Source organism: Mauremys mutica, chromosome 9 (genome assembly GCF_020497125.1).
Source record: "Mauremys mutica isolate MM-2020 ecotype Southern chromosome 9, ASM2049712v1, whole genome shotgun sequence".
In the NCBI taxonomy this organism is placed as follows: Eukaryota; Metazoa; Chordata; order Testudines; family Geoemydidae; genus Mauremys; species Mauremys mutica.
Window position 1 is genome coordinate 46,476,973 of NC_059080.1, and position 22,473 is coordinate 46,499,445.

At 47.6% G+C, this 22,473-nt stretch overlaps 2 protein-coding genes and 6 non-coding genes across 9 annotated transcripts; all 8 read right to left on the minus strand.

The window, feature by feature from the left end:
* Window positions 1-396: 396 nt before the first annotated feature.
* On the minus strand, window positions 397-16,599 carry DKC1 (dyskerin pseudouridine synthase 1). 2 transcript variants are annotated; one of them, XM_045029658.1, is made up of 15 exons: window positions 16,472-16,598; window positions 15,498-15,562; window positions 13,046-13,132; window positions 12,211-12,302; window positions 11,019-11,203; window positions 10,391-10,455; window positions 9,389-9,515; window positions 8,577-8,707; window positions 7,484-7,627; window positions 6,961-7,081; window positions 5,239-5,357; window positions 4,060-4,163; window positions 3,383-3,440; window positions 2,394-2,555; window positions 397-1,727 (listed from the first exon to the last, which is right to left on the minus strand). In XM_045029658.1, the coding sequence occupies exons 1-15, from the start codon at window positions 16,485-16,487 to the stop codon at window positions 1,653-1,655; spliced, it is 1,551 nt and encodes a 516-aa protein (XP_044885593.1). In that variant the 5' UTR covers window positions 16,488-16,598; the 3' UTR covers window positions 397-1,652. The 2 variants fall into 2 exon arrangements, with proteins under 2 accessions (XP_044885593.1, XP_044885594.1); XM_045029659.1 differs by lacking the exons at window positions 397-1,727; window positions 2,394-2,555; window positions 3,383-3,440 and having other exon boundaries at window positions 4,056-4,163; window positions 16,472-16,599.
* On the minus strand, window positions 3,622-3,757 carry LOC123378135. The gene has a single exon (XR_006582477.1). It is a non-coding gene; the product is annotated as a small nucleolar RNA SNORA56 (small nucleolar RNA).
* On the minus strand, window positions 4,783-4,860 carry LOC123378128. Its single transcript, XR_006582470.1, has one exon. It is a non-coding gene; the product is annotated as a small nucleolar RNA SNORD83 (small nucleolar RNA).
* LOC123378138 lies at window positions 6,010-6,258 on the minus strand. Its single transcript, XR_006582480.1, has one exon. It is a non-coding gene; the product is annotated as a small nucleolar RNA SNORD17 (small nucleolar RNA).
* On the minus strand, window positions 8,386-8,522 carry LOC123378134. Its single transcript, XR_006582476.1, has one exon. It is a non-coding gene; the product is annotated as a small nucleolar RNA SNORA36 family (small nucleolar RNA).
* LOC123378127 lies at window positions 8,829-8,904 on the minus strand. The gene has a single exon (XR_006582469.1). It is a non-coding gene; the product is annotated as a small nucleolar RNA SNORD83 (small nucleolar RNA).
* On the minus strand, window positions 9,765-10,005 carry LOC123378139. The gene has a single exon (XR_006582481.1). It is a non-coding gene; the product is annotated as a small nucleolar RNA SNORD17 (small nucleolar RNA).
* Window positions 16,600-18,490: 1,891 nt separating the features above from the next.
* On the minus strand, window positions 18,491-21,782 carry LOC123377838 (40-kDa huntingtin-associated protein-like). Its single transcript, XM_045031147.1, has one exon. It carries the CDS (start codon window positions 21,770-21,772, stop codon window positions 20,732-20,734), a length of 1,041 nt encoding a protein of 346 aa, XP_044887082.1. The 5' UTR covers window positions 21,773-21,782; the 3' UTR covers window positions 18,491-20,731.
* Between the last annotated feature and the right edge of the window lie 691 nt (window positions 21,783-22,473).

Genomic DNA, 22,473 nt, shown 5'->3' on the forward strand with positions numbered 1-22,473 from the left:
GCAAGTCAGCTTTACTGTGAAGGTAGTTAGGGCAGTAGGAGCCAGGCAACTGCATGTGGGTTGGTTCACAAACCGCCTCAGGGCAGGTTTAAGGGAATAGGGCCTTCCACTGGAAAAATCCCATGTTCTAAGATGGCCAAGGTAGGTGCTGACCAAAACCAATCAGTAATTTAGTCAGTTCCTATGAGAAGATTCCAGAGCAGCATCATTACCTTTGCAAGCAGTCCTAGCAGCCAGCACCAACTATCCTCTCCCCTGCAGCTCCTTTGCCACAGGAAAGGAGGCACCGAGGCTAGAATGGGGAAGAGGCCTGTCTGCAGGTAGCCCCCACCTCAGTGCACAGGTGGCCAATTAACTGAAGCACTGCCTCCTACCCAGCTTGAAGAGCAACAAGTCAACACTTGAAAAATAGTTTATTTTTTTATAAAAAGTAAATACAAATCAACTTTCTTTTCCCTTAAATCCCTCACAGCCCCCAGCTGTGCTCACCACTTTTGTGTCTCCCTAGTACTGGACAGGGGAAAAAGAGCAACACAAGTTAGGCACCTTTTAGGCCTTTACTTCAGATGGTATTAGCTCAGTGCAGAGCATCCTAGCCCCTCCCTCAAGGGGTAAAACCGGTATAGGGATAAATCCAGTCAGCCAGTAGCACCAGCAACACGTCGTCCTGCCAGCGAGGCAGCCTAGCAAGAGAACTTGGGTGCTGTGTTTGGAACAGACCATCTGCTGCCCATAGCACATTCAGCGTCAAGCAGCAGAGGGCTGGTGCCAAAGGCCTCCAATCTCCATACACACCACCCTTTAGAGAAAGTGTATGAACAGTTGACACCTTCCCAATCATACCTGGCCTGTCTCCATTCTAACCCCCAGAATCAATTAGGTGCCAATACTGGAAAGGAGGGCTGAGGCAGCCGTGGACACGGCTGCCATAATATTGAAATGGGGGTTTGGTGAACAGCACATGGAGCCAGGTCCCTGCACTATGAAACAAAATGGGAGAAACCTCAAGCACAAATTCTAAGCCTATACAAACTGAAAACGTGTACCTAAAACACCTCCCCTCCTCGGGGAGACACTGGGACTTGGCTAGCTGAAACTCAAGCCAAGCACTGCAAGTTTAAAACCAAAGCACTTAAAATAGCCGATTTGATCACCCAGACCCTGAACACTCCTCCAAGAGGGCAAGTGGGCCAATTCCTTCAGCTGTAAGAACATTCTGTGACTGTCAGGGTAATGGCTCCCAGACCCACCAACAGAGGGAAAGGCAGGATTAGGAAGGGGGGGCATTATCTCCATCTGTGGAAATAGCTCAAAACACTGGGGCTTAGGAGGACTCATTTTCAGCAGAAGCTGCTGGTTCCCTGAGAACAGTTTTATATGCATTGAGGCAACCAGCTTAGCAGAGCAGTCCAGTGGGTAAGTTTTGCACTCTTCCCTCCAGCCATCCTTAAAACAGGATGAGGAGGGGCTTATGGGTGAGCTTGCTGAGCCACACTGCAGACATGCTTTCGTTTGTGTAAGCAATGGATCGGGAGCCTCGTCACCCCACTGCAGTCAGTGTTTCTGCATTGCTGGGGAATAGCTTTTGTTAAGGACTCTCCAACTTCCATCCAAAGCAGGTGGCCTCGTCTGGCTGGGAGGGATCTAGCCACTTACTCCGAGCTCTCTTCAGCTTGCTTTTGTTTCTTCTTCTTCTTTTTCTTCTTCTTGGTGCTGGTGTCACTGGCCTGCAGAGAAGATGGAGCTCAGGAAGGGTGGTTGGGAAGGAATCACTGCTGATTTGTGGCACACCTTTCAGCAAGGACTAATGAGCTATTTATAGAAGGATTCATCTTAACTACCCCCCAGGAGCTCTCATCCATGAGGGAAGAGTGACATATCGTGCTGCCCCCTCCCCCATCCAAGGCTCCCTAACACAAAATCTGCCTGGCATGCAATGCACCCAGTACACTGGAGAAGCAATTGGCACACCACATCAATGGGCATCTAGCATGGTGCCCCATCTCCAACTGTGCACAGTTCCAGAGGCACCAGAGGAAAGCGTAATAATCTCTGCCAGACAATTGTAAGAAAGCTACCCTGGGGCAAATTATTCCTAACCCATTAAACAAGGGCTAAACATAACAGCTGCTTCCACACCCTGCCCTACAGGTTAATCTGCTTAGCCATGGCAGGCCAGCCCCAGGGACAGACAATGGTGCCAACTGAGCTTAGCTATATTGAGGAGGCTTGCAGTGCTGTAACTCTATACTGATGGGGGAAAGCAGCAACACACATGGACAAACTGAATAGGTGTCTCGGGTTTTGTAAGTATCACAAGGAGGGGTGTACAAGTGATGCAGTGCAGCCACACTCCTAGGCCTGCTGCTCTGCGGCACCATCCAGCTACCTACCACTTCCATTAGCTCCCCTTCGCTCTCAGCAGCTTCTTTGGCCTTCTTCTCTTTTTTCTTCTTTTTCTTTTCCTTCCTGCTCTGCTCCTCTGATTGCGGAGTGGCCGGGGAGGACGGCGCCACTGCTGCCTCCTCATTTTCACTCTCTGTCCCCCGCTTTCGCTGTTTAAGAGTAAAGTCAGCATCAGATCAGCTCTCTCCCAGCTGAGCAGTAACAGGAGGCCTGTCTGGAGTACAGATGACAGACCCCACGTAGTCCTGAGGCCACCTCCTCAATTTGCCTTCCTATCCTAGCCCTCTGCACCCTCAGGAGCATGGTAAGAGCGACCCTTATTCCTGGTAATGCTGTCAAGTTCATCACTGCTTTTGTAATGAGGGAGACTATAGATCCTCTGGAACCTGTCTATGGTTTTCTGAAAGCTTTGCAAGAATCCCTGGCACACCCCTCCCTCATGTTCTTCCCATAACATCATTCCATCTACAGCTTAGGGCTCCACATTCTTCCAGTCTCTGCTGTGTCATCTGTACACAAAGTGACAGAGCCCAAAAATCAGGTCCAAGGTTGGTCCCCAGAGATAACCTGCTTCCTTTGGTAACACACACATGCTGGTTGGGCTTTTTCAACTGGGCTGAACTGCACAGACCAGGATAGGGGCTGGTGCCCATGGCCTCTGGAATCCCATCGGCACAGCTCTGCATTCACATTCTGGGCCATGGCCTTGAGCCATTTTCAGGGCTCTTGTTCCCAGATCTTGTCCCTCAACAAAGTCAAAGCCTGCCGATGTAACACTAACCACACAGAATATGGATTGCATGTGAAAGTCCACTCTGCTGGACAAATCAAAGGAGACTCCATGTTAACTCTGCCTTCCCCAAAGCAACAACATAAAAAAGCATAAGTCACAGGATCAATCTGCCAAGGCAGAGATGTTCATCTGACAATACGCAGGTCTGAAACGGATGTCAAATGAAAGTAGCTTGTTACTTACTTTTGGTACCCTCTCGGCAATGGCTGCTGGGGCTTCTGCCTCTTTCTTTACAGCAACACTGAACGGAAGAAAACACCGAGTCAAATGTGTGAGTACTGCCGATCAATCCTGTATGTTCAGATTTATTATCCTCCCTCCTAGATACTTGCTGCAAACCAAACTACATCCCTCAACCTCCTGCTATTACACAGTTGACATACTACAGCTCCTTTTTCTGATCACTGTTATATAACACTCAGTGGTGTACAGAAAGCCTGCAGCCCACATCAGTGCCTAACTGTGCTGGACAAAGGCAGAGCCTTCCCTGTTTAATTTGGCAGACTGACTCCCTCTAGAGCCACAGATATCAAGCTAGAAAGGGATAACTGTCTGCTCACTTCGTTTGTCTGGAATAGCACCCCCTGCTGTTCCTCCAGGGCAGTGCTCCCTAGGGAGGGCAAATAACTGCATTGCAATTAACATTCTTTGAAAAGGTATTATATTGCCTGACAGTATTTTTTAACATGCTACGTTCAACCCCGGGTGACCTTTTGTACCCCAAACTGACATTTTCCAGCAGAAGTCAGCAATATGCCCCAAGAAAGTGGCATCCTAAGATAGCATAGCAGAGACTGAACACATGCAATTCACCCCTCTGCCCTGTCTCGCAAACGTGTCTCCGAAGCACTGTGCATTACCTGTAGTCCACATACTCCTTCTTCCAGGAATCCGGCGTGCTCTCATTGGGCTTGCCATGCTTGCTCAACAGGCCCTGCTTGATCATCATCATCTTTTGACTTGCCTGGTGTGACAATACAGAGAGAAAAGGTCACATTCTAGCTTCAAAGCAGCTATCATTTCTACTTGGAGAAGTCACACAGCAGGTGACGAGACATTGTGGAAGAGAACTAAGTTCATGATGAAACCTTTACCAGGCCAGAGAGACAAATATGCCCTCAAGGAGCCGCTGATAGCTCATGGCAAATTATCGTTGTTGCTTAGGAGTTTATTCCTTAGCTGATATCATTCTTCTATTTGCAACACTGGTTAATTAAAGTAGTAGTATTCCAGAAATTTTTTTTAACATCCCAGTTTGCTTATAAGAGTGTCACTGCACAAGAAGGAACTGCAAGCAAATTGGAGTTAGTCTTCTACTGTTACAGACCCAGCTATATATGAATGCTAATCACATGTGCATCGGGGAAGTGGACTTGTGCAAGAGACACAGAAGTAGTATTTGTTGCTCCTGGAGTCCCTTTCGACGGGCTTTAGTACTCTGCCACACGCCCACGATTCACTGCGTTTCTAATGCTATTTTGAATTTCAGTGGCACCTTTCATTAGAGCACTTGGAGCATTCTTACAGACACTACTTCAGCCTCTCAAGAGTGGGGCATGGAGCAGCTTTCTAATTCCTCCACGAGCCATCAGTATTGGGTGATAGATTTAAGTCATCTTTGCACACACAGTGCTAATGTCAGCTACTTTACATCATTTGGCTCTTCCTGGAAGAATTCGCAGCACAGACTAAAATTAGTCTGATCCTGGCTTAGCCTAGTCAAGATCCAGTCTACACCACCAACTGGAACCAGACTTTTAACCAGGTTAGGGACAGTTCAGTCCTCGGACATGGTTATAGCTGTGTAGATATAGCCCAAAGAGCCCAACAGTCTCACAGCAGAAACAAAGCTGATCAAGCCTTTTTAATCTTCTTGGCTCCAGAGGGTTTAGACAAACTACAAAAGTTTGGAAATGGTGGTGACAAACTGGAAGCCTTTATCTGGGACCTGCAGCTTTGTAAGAGGCTGCTTCAAACCCAATTTCTCAATAGCCGAATGCCATTTCCACCACCACACAGCCTCCCACCCTTAGTCTCACCTTGGGTCCAAGACCCCATTTGCGGGGGTAAGTGTCTCTTTCCATGATCACCCTCTTGATCTTTGCCACTATACCATGGTCACAAGTAGAAATCACTGCGGTGGTCATTAGGGCAATAGCTGCATTAGTGGAAAATAAAAAGAATGAACATTGAGGCACAAGAGCAATACTGGCCAGCTACTGGAGTCAATCCCCTATGACTCAACGTTATGGTGGTGCAGAGATGGCATTCCCAAGATTGACAATTTTCATCAGCCCCCTACACAATTACCCAAAAGCCCATCCAACTCAAACCCTGGACAGGCTTCCAACGTGTAACTCACTCCCCGTCTGGTTTTATCATCGGGGAAGTACAAACCGGGGAACTCTAGCTCTAAAAGCACAAGCACCTACTGCCTGAGCTAAAAGACTTGGCTCTCGTAGCCAAGATTGTATCAGGCTCATCAACCACTATGTGGCTCAGCCCCCATTACAGCACTGGATGCGGGTTCACAGACTAGCCAGAAGTGAATTGTTACACTGCTCAGTGGAAACCTGTATTGGATACAGGGCATCAGCACCACACACACAGAGCGCTGCTCATTGCCAGATGTGCGCCCAGTCAGGATGGCACCTTAATCCTTATTACCCAGGCAATTCTATGCTGTAAGTATCTGGTAATAAAAAGGCATTAATACAAAACAACAGTACACACCCATTCAGCAGCCATCCAAGATGCATCATTTCTTTATACTAGATTCATTAGGAAAGAGGAGTTCACAGGCAGCGTATGTGATCAGAGAGCATCACTCATCTTGGCTGAGATGGAGCCCCTATGGAAAGGGGCTCCAGCCCTGCTGGCTCTGTTCCGCTCCTGCAGGCAGCCAGCCAGACCCTCCAGCAGCACACAGTAGAACACTGAAAGGCTGGAGGGTGTTTGGAGGCTGCACAGCACAGAGACCCTAGAACAGGAATCTCGGTGCTGCAGGGAGGGCAGTGCAGCAGCACTCAGAGAATGGATAAACTTCATCATCATTTCACATACAGTGTGTGCCTGAAAGCCCAGGACATGGGAATGGAGTAAAGAGAAGTCAAACAAAAACCTCGCTATCTTCTGCAGGTTTTTTATTTTAATGGAGGGGTATACCTAGGCTTAGCAGTAAAAGTCTAATCCTTCCAAGTGTCAATAAATGTCAATTTCACTATAAAAATATTTCCATTGATTTCTTTCTTCACCTAAGAACTTAGAGTTTGATTTAAGGATATTTGTACATTTTGACATATAATGTTGACAATGTGTTTTAACAGTTGTAAAGCTAACTTTTTGAATCTTAACGTCTGTCATTAAATAATTGTCTGCTCTCCCATAATTTCGCACAACTGTGAGAATTTAAATTGATAAAAACAGAAAAAACACATTGTTATAGAGCAATAAAAAAAAATCTATTACTATAACAGATACCAGAGTTATAAGTAAGCCATTATTTCTCAGCTGGCATCACTGACCTCTAAGCAATGTTGTTCTCACACTTCTAAGGGTAGCAAGTCACAGTTCTCTCAGTGACAGCATCCGATTATTTCCCTCCAGGAAAGATTCCGGCCACGGTGAGTGCCATCCCGCCCCCCATGAAATGCTCAGGCCACCCATGTTTGTTACAAGCTTCTGAAGATGCTGTATTACTCTGGCTTTACTGCCAACTAACTAGCTTGGTGGCTGGAGGAAGAACATTGACCTCTTCTTACCCATGCAAATGGCCTCCCCTTTAGTGGTGATGACGACAATCTCCTGATTAATCTCAATGCCATCTTCATACCTCAGAACACCAGGAAGCATGATCTTGGCACCGTAGCAGATGGCATTAACCTGGAAGGGTGGAAGAGGAAGGCTGAAAAATCTGGTTGAGAATGTAAAGTTTGATGATCTTAACCAATGCCTAATGCTGACTCTGCAAATTTATTCAGCCACTCTAAATACCAATTGGTGCTGCCCCAGTGATAAAATGTTTTTTCATATAGGACTTAAGAGCGTCTACCCCTCTTCCCCACACCCCAACTTCAGGATTTGGCCATTACTCCTCTGTTCAGACCTGCACATTGCCTCCTTGAAAGAGATGCTGGTGGTTGTTTATGAGGATCTGGATCACCACCACCAAAATTATTTGTTACTAGTAGTCCAAGGTAGAGGTGAAGTTAGGGTGAAATGCATTAGCGTCACCCCACTGCCCCACCACCTGACGACATTTTCCAAAGCCATTCAGGAACTCACTGCACTGTCCTTCATAACCAGCCGTTTGTGTGAAGTCAGCAGCTTCTCCAAGGGGAAGATAACCCTCCTCAGGTAACTCTCATCCTTATTGTTGTCATACTGCCACTGGGCATCCAGTACATCGTGCATCGTCACCATGTGGTCCTGCAGAGAGAGATGCCCACTATGTTAACCCGTGGCCCAGCCACCCAATCAAATCAGACAAAAAAAATATGGCTAAAACAAACAGGAAAAGCAGTGATGAATTCTGGGGTTCCTAAAAGGAGTTGAAGATAAAATTAGCAAGAGCCATGAATAAGGCAGGTAAGTGCAATGCAAACTCCCCCACATAACTCTGCTAGCACCCCTCTGCTCTGACCTCTGCTGTTCCAGTCCTGGGACCCTCCTGACCAAACTGCCAAGTTTGTATACAACATTTACCAAAAAAAAACAAAAAAAAACAAACCCCATTTATGACCCAACCCACAAATGAACTTGGCTTCCCATACATGAAACATCAGCATGTGAAAGACTGAGCTACCTAGTGCCCCAAACAGCGCACACAACAACGCTGTTTGCAGTGGCAGTAAGCACCCTATCAGAAACCTCAGTACTCCAGATGCAGTACAACAGGCACTAAGATCACAGACTCAGGAAAAGTGGCTGCACCAAGAGGCTCCCTGCTATGAAGAGAGCAGAGAACTTGTTCCACAAATGAAGTGTTTCTCCAAACTCCAAGACCATCGGTGCCCATGCTGGAAAGTCTACCTAGGTTTTTATACCACCCCCAGCACAGCAGTATCCAAGGACCTTACAAAGAGGTGCCCATTTTAATCCAAGTATGGTGCCTACATTAGATACCTTGAACAGCCCAAAGCCAGAACGCAACAAGAAAGCAGCTGAGTTCTTTCAGTATGTGGACATTTTGTGGGCTGAGTGACGGAAGTGGCAGAAAGCAAAGCTTCCCATCATCTTGACATGACTCCCAGCCACTCACTGTCCCAAAGTTTAATTACCAGAACAGGGACAGCAGCCCTGAACTGAACTCAACACTCTGGGTAAAGATAACTTACAGCAAGGGCCTTTCAAAAGAAAGCCAGCCGTACCCTCCTACCTTCTCTCCCATGATCCCTGAGCGCACTCGCCGGAGCTCTTGCATCTGTCCTCCAACCCCCAGCAGCAGGCCCAGGTGGACACACAGTGTACGGATGTAAGTGCCAGCTTCACAACTCACCCAGAAGATACCTGGAATATAGGGAGGGGAGAGAAGAGTTTTGAGCTATCCACAGGTACCATAATTTAACACACTTGCCTATAAGGATTAAAGGGAGCCCTGTGATTGGCTCCATGTTCAGTGTCTCCAATGAGCCATCAGTATTGGGTGATAGATGTAAGTCATCTTTGCACAGAGTGCTAATGTTATCTACTTTGCATCATTTGGCTCTTCATGGAACAAGAGTTCAGCAACTTTTATCATGGGGAAAATATTCAAGAGAATTTTAGCTCTTGCAGAGGGTGGGGACTGGCAGTCTAAGGGCATCTCTCTGGACTTGGAAGAAGCTCATCCCACATGGAAGTCAGCACACTGGTGGGATTCTGTCAGTCAGAGATCACCATAATGAGACATTCATCACATTTCCCCAAGAACATCAACAGAGGGCACTTTTCCTTTCCTTAGATGGCTGTAGTGTAGTGCATCCCTTTTGGCGTTCAGTCTGGAACACACCTCTCTTTTAAACCAGTTTCAATTAACAAGTTAAAGGCTGGATTTTAAAATGGGACCATCCAGTGTCTGCTCATCACTGCACCTGGGAGAGGAACAGCAAGTCCACTCTAGTGGCGTGTTCACTAGAGCCTCTCAGGGAGAGTCCATAACAGCACTTTCATGCTTTGAAGTGCTACTAGAGAACCTAGGTGTTGTTTTACCTAATCTCCTCTCAGGATCGTATTCTACCAGTTTGCTCTCGTAGATGGTTCGGACCCTCAGTTGCCTCTTGACAGCTGCAATGAGGGGAGGTCGCTGAAACAGGGCACCAGTCAGAGTTTCTATTGCCTAGGGGGAGAAGCAGAAGAACTGTCAGCCTTCGCCCTTTCGCAACCCACACCATCCCATCGGCACATCTAGACGCAAGAGCATGCTGCTATTTAGGAATAAAAATCATTTTCCTATTGTATATCACACGTTGTATCTGATCGTACTCCATTAAAGCAAACCCATCTGAGCCACTTAAGCACCCCCCCCCCCCGAGATAGGAATTACTCCCCCAGCTACCAATGGGGCTACTTTACCAGGCAGCAGCATGTGATCAGACGGCACTCATCTTAGTTGAGACAGAGCCCCCATGAAGAGGGGCTCCCGCCCTGCTGGCTCTGCCCCTCTCCTGCACAGAGTTGGCCAGACACACAAGCGGCTCCCAGCAGAATAATGAGAGGCTGGAGGGTATTTGGAGGCTGCACAGCACGGGGACCCTAGAACAGGAATCTGCATGCTGCAGGGAGGGCATCGCAGCAGCACTCTGAGAATGGATTCATCACCACTTCACATACACCACATGCCTGCTAGGAGGAGACTTAAGGTGTTTTTCTAAAAATGCACAATCATGGTATTTGTGAAACAGCAAGGGCATTTCAACATCTCAAGGACTGAGGTCCATATACTCAAGGGAGAATTGCAATTGTTATGGACAATCCTACTAAAACACAGACAGCAAATATACAGTGAACCATGTGAATTAAGCAGCTGATTAAGTAACATGATGTCATGCTGCACAATTTTGATTTTATTAGGGGCTGTTTACTCTATTACCTCTACTGCAACAAAATGTTCTCAATGGCTCTTTAAGGAATGCTCCTACCCACATCTCCAAGGTACATTGATGAGACAATACAGCAGGAAGCCAACGTGGGCTCAGGCATGCAGAGACTTACCCTGGAAAGCTGAATCTCACTTTCAATAGCATTGTGCAGCCGAACAATTCCCACATACTCTTTGCCTGAAAGAATGACAGAAGAGTAGTCAGGAGTGGCCACTTGCATTTTATTGTTCACCGCCATGTCGGTGTTATTACAATTCAAACATCTGTAGAGGCCAGTCTTAACAGCCACCGACTTTTAGAAAAGGCTCAAGCACAAACAGCTCTAACCCCTCGAATCTATCAACAAAGAAACCCAAGCTGCAGGTTTATTTATGGAGCAAGGCTCATTATGTAGGGCAGCACAGCACAAGTCTGAATAAAAGTAATGGTGACTTCTTGTGTGTAAATTAAAATTTGCTGTTCTGAGACCTGATCAGCTAAAAAAAATAGTGACAGCACAAAGCTCAGGAAAACAGTAATTTGCTTATAGGCACTAGTCCAAGTCAGGATACCGGGCCTTCAGTTCATCCCAACTTTGTATTCTGCCATAATGGACAGCAAACCTTAGTTAGAAATAGGCAGGCTTTAGAGGCCTGGAACTGGAATCCTCTGCTCACCATTAAAATGCAGTCAGTCAGCCTTTCATCTGACCACTTAAAAGAACTAGAGAGTAAACTACCCCAATGCAGTAAATGACATGCCTGCACTCTGCTGAGACTTGACCAGCCGTGTTGCTCGTTCAATGCACACAATCAGACACCCCGTCACTTTGGGGTCAAGAGTCCCACTGTGCCCCGTCTTCTCAACCCGGAGGATGCGCCGGATCCAGGCAACCACCTCATGGGAAGAAGGGTTGGATGGCTTGTCGAGGTTAATGAAGCCTGTCCTGGAACACAGCACACACATGATTAGAACCTCCAATGCCATTTGACATCCTCGTTGTATTTTACCAAGGGCATCTGGCTTCTAAAGACAGACATTTTGCAGCCAAGAAAAAACTACATCCAAAGGAGCTCCTCATAACATGGAACATTTTCAAAAGTGCTGAGCAACCAACAGCTCTCACTGAGGTCAAAGGAGCTGCTAGGTGCTCTACATTTAAAACAGGACTTTTATTAAACAGCCTAACTATAAACTTCTGTTTTTGAAGATTTTGGCCTTGCTGCCACCTTGGTCTGACTGCATCATATATATTACAAGAGAAAACTCCCCCAGCCTGGCAAAACATCTCCACTGAAGTCTTCACAGTGGATGTATATTTACTTGCGTCACTTTAACAATACCCACTATACAATAACAGGAAGTGAACCATGCTGGGAAGGGCAAGCTATATAGCAGGGGTAGGCAACCTATGGCACACGTGCCGAAGGCGGCACACAAACTGATTTTCAGTGGCACTCACACTGCCCAGGTCCTGGCCACCAGTCCGGGGGGCTCTGCATTTTAATTTAATTTTAAATGAAGCTTCTTAAACGTTTTGAAAACATTATTTACTTTACATACAACAATTGTTTAGTTATATATTATAGGCTTATAGAGAGAGACCTTCTAAAAAACATTAAAATGTATGACTGGCACACAAAACCTTAAATTAGAGTAAATAAATGAAGACTCAACACGGCACTTCTGAAAGGCTGCCGTCTCCTGCTATATAGCTTTCAGACACCATAACATTACTCTACTTTTCATTTCTAACTCTACCCCAAAATAATCTGTAACTAGAACAAATTGAAATGTACGAGACTGGTAACCAAATTTAAAGAGGAATTTTGTGTAGCCAACAACAGTGGAGAAAAAGTAACTGTTTCCAGACCTACTTAAGTTGGGAGAGTCACCAAACACTTTGAGGGTGTAAACTGTGACAGAAGTTACAGTTTTCCCCAACATACCTACCTAACATACTCAGCGATGTCTCTCTTCAAGGGATTGCAGCCAGAGGGAAGGGGTGTGTAGTGCGTTGTCCTCACATTTAACTTGTCAAAGTTCTACAAAATCCAAACAAAATACAGTAAGTCTTCCAGAGGAGATGAAAAAAACAACACACCCACACAATCTGACCTAATTTAAATTACGATAAACTGAAAATGCCTCTCCCATACTGGCAGAGTCCTAGAAACAGACTTAGCAGCCTCAAGGATGCTTTCAACAGCAAGAAAAGGCCAACCCTATGCAAAGGTTAGAAGCTCTGTAGAACAGAGCTTTACAAAGTAGAGCAAATCCAGTGTCTCTGTGGAGACTTATACAAACATCATCCCTATGTAGAAAGAAGGGATGGGTGTAAATCCTGTGGAGATGATTATAAGGCAGATCAAGCTCATATGAGGGGGAGGGATAGCTCAGTGGTTTGAGCATTAGCCTGCTAAACCCAGGGTTGAGAGTTCAATCCTTGAGGGGGCCATTTAGGGAACCGGGGTTTAAAAAAAATTAACAAAAAACAAACCACTGGGAATTGGTCCTGCTTTGAGCAGGGGGTTGGACTAGATGACCTCTTGAGGTCCCTTCCAACCCTGATATTCTATGATATGCAGTTTGACAGATCAGGCACACAATGAGTGAAAGTGCTTTTCAACATTTGGGTCATGGAGCCTGGTGTAAGATTGGTTGCCCTCTGCCTTAGGTTCCCACACAGGCTATTTTCTTTGCAGGCAGGCTAAGGCACACATGTGAAACAAGGAGTAATGTTTTTATATATGTACACATACAGACTGAATCCTATAATCCTCTTTACCTTCAGTAGTAAGGGCCACTGAGATGTGTCCAGCTGAGCCACTCGGGATTCAGGTTTGATGAAGAATTCCTCTGTGTGTTGTATGTCCTGGGGAGAAATATCACAGGTCAGAGAAGTGGAGTTGACATGCAAAGTGTCTTCTCTCTCTTTTTTTTTTTTTTTTTTTTACAACTGAAAGTCTTTTGTATTCTGTTGCCAACATTCACAAATTATTGCTAACACATCTTACACAATAACAGCTACACAAAAGCATCATATCCACAGAACCACCAATTGGCTGCAAAACCATCATTGTCCAGAGAGATTATGGGTATAATACCAAGTAAAATTGAAGAGTACTGGAACGGAAGTAATGAAACATGATGCAAAGCAGCTCCTCAGAGCTCCATGGCAAGTCAAAGTACTAAAGGATGGCTACATGTTTGAATGCAGAATGATCCCAGTCTGCCCCCTTCACTCACTAAGACACTAGCGAAATTTCAGTTCCGTACCCCTGGATTGTGGGATCATCATAAACAGAGAAAGAAAGCTATTCTCCAAAAGACCATAGGAGGCAGAATCTCTGACGCCTTACAGAAGAGCAAACACTTGACTTAGGCGATGTCTACACTAGCACTTTTATTGGTCAGAGGTGTAAAAGAAACCACATCCCAACTGGCATAAATGTCACCAACGAAAAGTGCTGGTTTGGACAGTGCTATGTTGGCAGGAGCCCCTCTCCGGGCAACATAGCGATCGCCGCTTGTTGGGGGTGGTTAAATTATGTCATTGGGAGGGCTCACTCCCATCAGCATAGAGCAGCTTCACGGGAGACCTTACAGCGGCACAGCTGCAGCCGTCTATAGTGTAGACATAACATTTTTCTCTTTTCAAATTGTGACGTGTCAAGACGTGATTAGCCAGTGTCTTTTTATTGGAGAAATTGATTAACTAAGGCTATTTTGCTTCTCTAGATTTCAGGTGACTGAATGAATGGGTGGGAAAAAAAAGACTAAATCCCAATCCAATAATGGATTATTTCTATTTAAAAAATGAATAAAGACCAATTTAGGACAGCTTCTTTTTTGAAAGACATTCTAAGCACACACATTCCCCCCCCCTCCCCCCCGAGGATAATTAAACTGATAAGAACAGATTTTAAAATGTAATTAAAGCTAATGTTAAAATCAAATACACAGTTTGAGAAAAGACTGTTTGTACATCTGGGCATAGTGCTTACATCAGGGGTCGGCAACCTTTCAGAAGTGTGCTGAGTCTTCATTTATTCACCCTAATTTATGGTTTTGCATGCCAGTCATACATGTTAACGTTTTTAGAAGGTCTCTTTCTATAAGCCTATAATATATAACTAATCTATTGTTGTATGTAAAGTAAATAAGATTTTTAAAATGTTTAAGAAGCTTCATTTAAAATTAAATTAAAATGCAGAGTCCCCTGGCCAGGACCCAGGCAGTGTGAGTGCCACTGAAACTCAGCTCGCGTGCCGCCTTCAGCACCCGTGCCATAGTTTGCCTACCCCTGGCTTAGATTATCCACAAATACAAAGTTTGTTTTTAAAGTCATAAGAAACATATAGTGCATAATCAGCAGTAACCCCAATTTAGGTTGGACCCCTCAGGGGGTCACGAGGTTATTACATGGGGGGGTCACGAGCTGTCAACCTCCACCCCAAGCCCTGCTTGCCTCCAACATTTATAATGGTGTTAAATATATAAAAAAGTATTTTTAATGTATATGGGGGGGTTGCACTCAGAGGCTTGCTGTGTAAAAGGGGTCACCAGTAAAAAAAAGTCTGAGAACCACTGGTTTAGGTATTCGGTACATTACTCATGAAAAAAATTTATACAGAGAGTTGGTGGCAGAAAGCAAAATACTAAATCTGCAGTCAGCTGTAGTGCAAATACATCACTCTATTGGATCCTAAGCAGCCATTTTAGTCTCAAGAGATTTACTTTTATTGGGGGGGAAAAAGTAGCTTTGCTCCAAGAGACACCAACACTCTAATTCTCTGGGATCAAAGCTGATAAAGGATTTAAAAATCTGCTACAGTTTTCTGCCCCCCCAGTCAGGGCAGTTCTATTTGTCTATGCATACTTGGAGCATAGGACAAAGACTCCAATCGTCTTTCATTTTAAGTCCCTGAGTTCCCATGGGCAGCATTCACCAAAACCAAGGCAGGAAACAACACAGCTCACCTTCTATCCTGCTGCTTCTCTCCCCTCCACCCTCCAACTAAAGACCTAAAATTGCAGGTGAGTAAACACTGTTAAACCATTACTCACACAGTAAGGGATTCCAGAAGTGGCCCACTGAGTCCTTTTTCTAGAGATACTGAAAACTGGTGAAGCAGGTTCCAAGATCTTCCCTAAACAAGAATTTTGCTCAACTTGAAATCAAGTCAAGGCACCTGGAGGCAAACTCAGCCATACAAGAGAAAAAAAACTCCACTCACAGCAACATCTGCATCTGGTAGAGATTTCTTATCCTTTTTCTTCTTCTGCTTCTTAGCTATACAACCTATATTTGAAACAGAGGTACATCAAATATTTTTCATACCAGAACTCATCCAAATCCAAACTGGTAGCACTACAGAATTTTAAACTAGGACAACCTCCTGTGGCAAGAGCATATAAAACAGCAAAATTAACAAACAAGCAACATTTATCTCCTAAAAATTAGATTCCTTAGTTCAATATAAGGTTTAGAAGCAACTTTATTATTATTTGTTCAATTCTTTGTTGCATTCAAGATCACTAAGAGGCAACATATGATATTTAAGAGCAACTATTTCCACACTGTAATTTTCTTCCTTCTCCGTTATCTTTTCTTTCTCTCCTTCCTCCCCATCTGTCTCTTTCCTACTTTTTACCCGTCTGCATTTTCCTTTCCGAAGCAACCCCAATTCCAGGAGCTCCTTCCCCCTCCCATCTTCTGACAAAAATTGACAATGAAATAACCATTGAGGACATGAAAAATATCTTCATTAGGCTTCAGAGTCAATGCTGAAGAGAGATTAATGGGGTAGGAGCGGGAGGAAGCTCACACCGCCCAGTCTCAGAGCCACGTGCCGGGATGCCCGCAGTCAGTCACACGCCACCCTGACAGATTCCCAGCACAGCTCAGGTGAGCGAAAGCCGAGGGGCTGCGGGGCTGGCACACGCGGGGGCCGCGCACACCCCGCTGGGCCTGGGAAACGGGTTTTGTCACTACGGCACCAGCTACTGGGCCCGGAGGTAATTCCGGGGGCTCCCGGGTTTCTCAAGGCCGCCCAAGCCACGTGCACGCAGAGCGGAGCGGCCCCAGTTGGCGGCAGGGCTCGGATCGCGGCCCAGGCGGCGCAGCAGGGCCACGCCCGGGACAGCCGGAGAGACCGAGACCGGCCCCGGCGCCAGACAGAACCACCCCGGGCCAGGCCGGGCTCCCCACCTTCCCCGTCCGCCATCTTCGCTCCGCGCACTCCCGGAGCCGCGTGCGGCCGCCACCCGCCACCGCGCAGAAAGAGAGACTGGAGCACCGCCCCCGTCCCGAGATGCACCGCGCGCAAGCGCCGTCCCTATCACGTGCCCAAGGACCCGGCGGGGGAGGTGAGGCGCTGCTTTCTCGTCACGTGACGAGGCGGCGTGCGGCCCGCTTCCCGTCACGTGACGGGCCAGCCGCCTTGCAGGGGGCGTCACCCTGCTCTCCCCGGGGGGTCAGCAGCCCCCTCCGGGCACCGCGCCGCCGTCCCTCATGGCCAGCTCCTGCGGGGCGCTGGTCGCCCCCTTCCACCCACCGGCATCACCGCCCCCCGATACTGAACGTGCCTCCCCGGAGCAGCCGCACGCCACGGGGAGGGTCGTAACTCGAGCGTAGGGGGCTCAGCGACCCTGCCAGCTGGGGCTACGGTGAGGTCCGAGCGCCATCGCCAGACCGCCTCCTAAGGCAAGCAGATTATTTGACTCTTTGGGCATGGGGGAAGCAGTCACGCCTTTAAAAAAAAGTTACTGCTGCAGGAGAGCCGCGCCAGAGTCCGTATTTACACTGCACATGCTCATTCCACTTTCTTAAGGGAAAGGAGTACCACAGCTACAGAAACGCCTAATGCCTTGGCTCCTGTCAGTCGCCTGTAGCCATCACTATACTAGTGCCAATCCCTAGGGCTATTGTAAACATGATGCTGGAGGTAGGAGTGAACTGTGGTGGAATGGAGGAAGGAGGTAATGAGGAGTTTTCCTTTTTTTAAAAGGCATAATACAGATTAAAAGAGTAAAAGAAAAGGGTATGATTATGTTACAGAATCAAACACCATGGGAAAGTATGTAATAAGCAATCTTTAACCAGGAACAGAGTTTTCTATGTTTAGAATAGACCTTCTAAAACATTTTCAGCTCTCCTATGATAGCCCTTAGGCCTCAATGTGCTTTGAAGCACGCTGTTCCCACCCATCACCAGTTCAGTACATGGTTATGAGTCTTCCCCAGAGGAGGGACACCAGCAGTTTTGCTTTTACATGGTTTTATCTTAAAGATGTAACATACAATAGTAACTCTCTAACATTTCCCCCCCCCTTATCCTGCACTGCACCTAGACTCAAGCCTTGCAGCACACACACAAGCTTAGATAGCTGAAGACTTCTTCAGGATAATAAAGACAGGAAAGTCCATTCTGAGTTCCAGTACCTAGCTGCTTCAGTAGAATCATAGAATATCAGGGTTGGAAGGGACCTCAGGAGGTCATCTAGTCCAACCCCCTGCTCAAAGCAGGACCAATTCCCAACTAAATCATCCCAGCTAGGGCTTTGTTAAGCCTCACCTTAAATACCTCTAAGGAAGGAGAGTCCACCACCTCTCTAGGTAACCCATTCCAGAGCTTCACCACTCTGAGTGAAAAAGTTTTTCCTAATATCCAACGTAAACCTCCCCCACTGCAACTTGAGACCATTGCTCCTTGTTCTGGCATCAGGTACCACTGAGAACAGCCTAGATCCATCCTCTTTGGAACTCCCTTTCAGGTAGTTGAAAGCAGCTATCAAATCCCCCCCCATTCTTCTCTTCTGCAGACTAAGTAACCCCAGTTCCCTCAGCCTCTCTTCGTAATTCATGTGCCCCAGCCCCCTAATCATTTTCATTGCCCTCCGCTGGACTCTTTCCAATTTGCCCACATCCCATCTGTAGTGGGGGGACCAAAACTGGATGTAATACTCCAGGTGTGGCCTTACCAGTACTGAATAGAGGGAAATAATCACTTCCCTCGATCTGCTGGCAATGATCCTATTAATACAACCCAATATGCCATTGGCCTTCTTGGCAATGAGGGCACACTGTTTACTCATATCCAGCTTTTCGTCCACTGTAACCCCTAGGTCCTTTTCTGCAGAAGGTCCTTTACTGAGTCATACCTCAGTGAATGCACTGATGATTTCAAAACATCTGCCAGTAAAAATTACATTTTAAAACATTTAAGAAATAATGTAAAGTTCATTTTTATATGTATAAATCAGTTTGCAGTTGCACATAAAGCAACAAAGACACAAAATACCCATCAATTTCCAATGCTTTACAGGGATGTTTTGTCTCCACTTACAACAAAGGCTTGAAGTATTTTTTTAAGCAACTTCCAAAACAGCCTCACTTTTATTCACACAGAAGACCATGTTAGGTAGGAATACTACATAGCTTGAGGTCCACAAGGTGCCATTTGTGTCAAAGGTAATCCAGCTCGCAAAAAGAAAAAAAAAAACCAAAACATTGTTTCTTTAGGATGCCTAAATATGATTAAAGGGAACCCACCCCAGAAAGGCGCAACTAAAGTTCATCCTCTGCAGGAAAACATTCTTTCCAGAAGATGGCCAGCAACATGCTCTTCTCAGGGCAGTGTTATCATTTTTCAGCACATAAGTGCCATACAAACATTAAATTTACACCAGAGATTTGTAAAATGGGAATGGAAATGGAAGTTCAAGTAGGAAAGCTGGCCCACAAAGATTAACTGATTTGTCTTAGACTACCGAGTCACAGTGCAGAACTAGGATTTAAAATTCAGAACTCTACGGCTTCTAGGCCCAGGTTTAGTTCATTAGACCACAGAAAGGGTCTATTATCCAATTTTTGATTCTCTTCATCATTAAAATAGAAAAGTTAATGTTAAAAGTGTTAAAAACTAATCAAAGTTCACGTTCTTTTCAGATATACATCAAGGCTGAATTTTGCCCTCCATTATGAATGCACAACTCCTATACACTTTAGAAGGAGTTGCAAAAACATATCTGGGAGCTAAAGTAAATGTTCCCCCTACACCAATACAATCCTTTAAACTGCTGTAACAGGCATGATACTTAAAGTAATATAGTATCTGTAACAAATGCCAAAATTAAACACATTGCATCCATCTTTACCTACTTGTTGAATGAAACCAACAAGGCAGTGAGGCTAAAGAGCCAGCAGTAGTGACTCCCCATATTGCCTAGGTTGTAGCTAGTGGTATCTGCATTGAGTAGTAAACAGTTTTAAAAGTCTACAATATTTACTGAATTACATCTTAAAGAACTACAAGGCTTCAGGATAAATTGGTGTCTCCAGAGTTCTATCTACAGCATTATATTAACAGAGCAAGAGCTAGGACCAAGAGCCAGGTAGTTAGAAAGTACAATTCTTAGGCAACAGATGCCAACATTGAAACAGAACCTGGAGCAGAAGATACAGAATAAAACTTTAGCTTCCAATTTAGTTTTTAAATGCAAAGAGTTATGAGGTTACTTTTTTTTGTGTTAAACGTAGCACTTTAAACAGAAACTTGTATTTTTACCAGCTTGCTCATGTGTGAATTACATTGATACAGAAAAAATGCACTAGACATTACATCTCCAAATGTGAGAATTTTAAACTAAAAGACTGAATCCTGGCATTCGTGGACTGTTTGGAAAATGAGTGCCATTTGCAGTCTTTGTAAAAAATGGCAAGAATCCCACCTCTTACTACCTCAAACCGTAGTAGCATACATACAATTTCTAATGGATCAGGTCATCTCCTGCAGTAGCAGGTATCTTGAATCTGTGAGTGAGAGGAGAATGGCAAAGAGGCTGCACTGGGGCTGAAAAAGGAAAGATCTCTATAACTAATAGTAGTAAATAGGAAGTGCTGGCATGTCCAAGTTCCTTGTCCCCAATGGGAAAATAGTCTCTAGCTCACATAGTCCTTTCCTACATGCGGATGGTAGTAGAGAGATGAACCAAGGCTGTGTAGTGGTGATGGGCCAAAATGGAACAACCCTCTATGTGGCTACTGTGGGAAACAGAATCCCATGGTGGTTGAAACAAGTCATGCTGGTGGTGATGCCGGGTAAGGCAGCAGAGCAGAAGGCCATTCCCCAGGGTAGCAGATGGGGCTCAACTCTCCTGTGGATGGTTGCAGTAGTTGTATCAGGTTAATTTCTCTAGCAACACTTGGTGAGGGTTTCAGGCTATATGAGGGAGATAGCAACAGATCAGTGAAGGTGCAGTTAGTCTCTGGAGATAGCAGATGGTGCAGAGATGCCATAGAGATGGCAGCTGAAGGTGGGCAAGGCCTATCTCCCTGGTGATGCTGGGGGGGGGGCTCAGAGTCCCACTGAGGCAGCAGCAGGTGGGTGGGGCAGGCCTCTTTCTGGTGGGAGACTTACTCCCCTATGGAAGTGGCAGCAGGCAACAGAAGCCAGTCTGAGTGGGGGGACTCAGGCCCCCTGCCCAGAGGGGCTGATCATCTCTTGAAGCACCAGGTGGAGCAGGTGGTTCTGCTCGGGGCTGAGCAGTGGCCAGAGCTCAGCCTGCAGCACTTTGAGCGCCTCCAGGTCCTTCTCCTGACAGGCCATGACAGTGGACTGCAGCAGGAGGAAGAGGCCTGGGGGCAGGTACCCTGCCTGGGGTAGCTGCCCAGCTCCCGACCCACTCTCGAAGGCCTCCCAGCAGTATTTCTCCAGGGTCTGGGCATGCTCGGGCAGCAGCTTGGGTAGCGGCGGCTGGAGCAGCAGCAGGAGCAGCACCCGAGACACCTCGCAACGCACCAACACCTCCAGGAAGGCGCCGCTGGGTGGGCTGGGCCCGGCCTGGGCCAGCAGCTGCGCCTGGGTGAGCACAGCCAGGGCCCCGTCGTAGTCGCGGGTGAGCAGCAGACAGGAGGCCAGCTCGCCCAGGCAGTGCAGCGCCTCCAGGGGCAGCTCAGCGGCCGCCAGCAGCTCGGCAGCGCGCTGGAAGTGCGGGGCGGCCTGGCCGGGCTGCTCCATATCCCGCAGCGCCGAGCCCAGCTCCAGGCAGAGCCCGGCCGCCAGCGCCGGCTGCCCCAGTTCCAGGTGCAGGCGGGCGGCGAAGGCGAAGCAGCTGTGCGAGGCCTGCAGATGCTCGGCGAAGCCGCCGCTCAGGCTCAGCCGCTGCTGCAGGTCCCGCTCCTGGCGCAGGAAGAGGCGCGCGGCCTCGGTCAGGGCCTGCGCCTCGCCGGGCCCGTGGAAGAGGCTCTGGGCGCAGCGGGCCACGGCCAGCTGGCACCAGGCGGCGTAGGGGAGGCTCTCCTGGGCCCGCAGCTCCCGGGCCAGCACCCCGAACTGCTCCGCCGCTTCCGACACGTTCGGCTTCCGCAGGAACCGCTTCCGCAGCTTGGCCGACACCAGCCGGTACCGCGCCAGGAAGTCCCCGTCCCAGCCCCCGCCGGCGCCGGCCGCCCCCAGCACCCCAGGGCCGGCCGGGCCCGAGCCGCCCGCCGCCGCCATCGCCATCGCCATCCCCGCACCGGCTTCCACCCGGAAGTGAAACCGTCGCGTTCCAGCCAATGGGCAGCCGCCTTAGCGGAAGAGGCTGCGCAGGACCCCGTCAGGGAAGGGGCGTGGCTAGCGAGAATGCGCTCCACCCCCTAGAGCCGGCAAGAGGCGGGGCTGAGATTTCCGCGGCCCCTGGGAACGGAACGCGGGGGTTGGTCCCCCCTTCTGCAGGGAGGGGCTGCAGGGGGGTTGGCTCGGCTCCCCAAAGCCCCGAGAGGCGGAGGGGTGGCGGCTCCCGGGGGAGTGAGGCGGACAGGGGTGTGGTAGCCCAACCTGTCGGGGAACAGCCCCAGACCCTTGCAGCCCAGCTCATCGGTCCTGAAACCGCACCGTGGGCCCAGGGCGCATGTCCCAGCCCCTCCGAGCTACAGCATCACCGTTACACAGTGACACAGGCAGCCCACGGGCTCGGCGCTGGGCAAGCCCCACAAACCAGGGCACACCTCATCTGGGAGAAGGGCTAGCTCCCCGAATGCGCCAGCATACTCAGCAGCACATCCAGCCCTCCCTGCCTCACCTCAGAGCCTTCATTAGTGTGTATCCATTCACAGAGTCCAAGCGTAGGCTAGTGGCCTCCCAGCGACATAAAAACGGTCCAAAGAGGCTACCAGCTCCCAGCACATCAAAACAAGAGGGTAGCAAACAACAAAGTTTCAGAGTGGTAT

Coding starts and splice junctions, on each gene's coding strand:
- DKC1 (XM_045029658.1), bottom strand. Junction 11,204..12,210: donor GACATCGCTGAGTATGTTAG/GTAGGTATGTTG, acceptor GCTGTGTTCCAG/GACAGGCTTCATTAACCTCG. Junction 7,082..7,483: donor TGGTTATGAAGGACAGTGCA/GTGAGTTCCTGA, acceptor CCACCCTTCCAG/GTTAATGCCATCTGCTACGG.
- LOC123377838 (XM_045031147.1), bottom strand. CDS start 21,772: ATGGCGATGGCGATGGCGGCGGCGGGCGGCTCGGGCCCGGCCGGCCCT.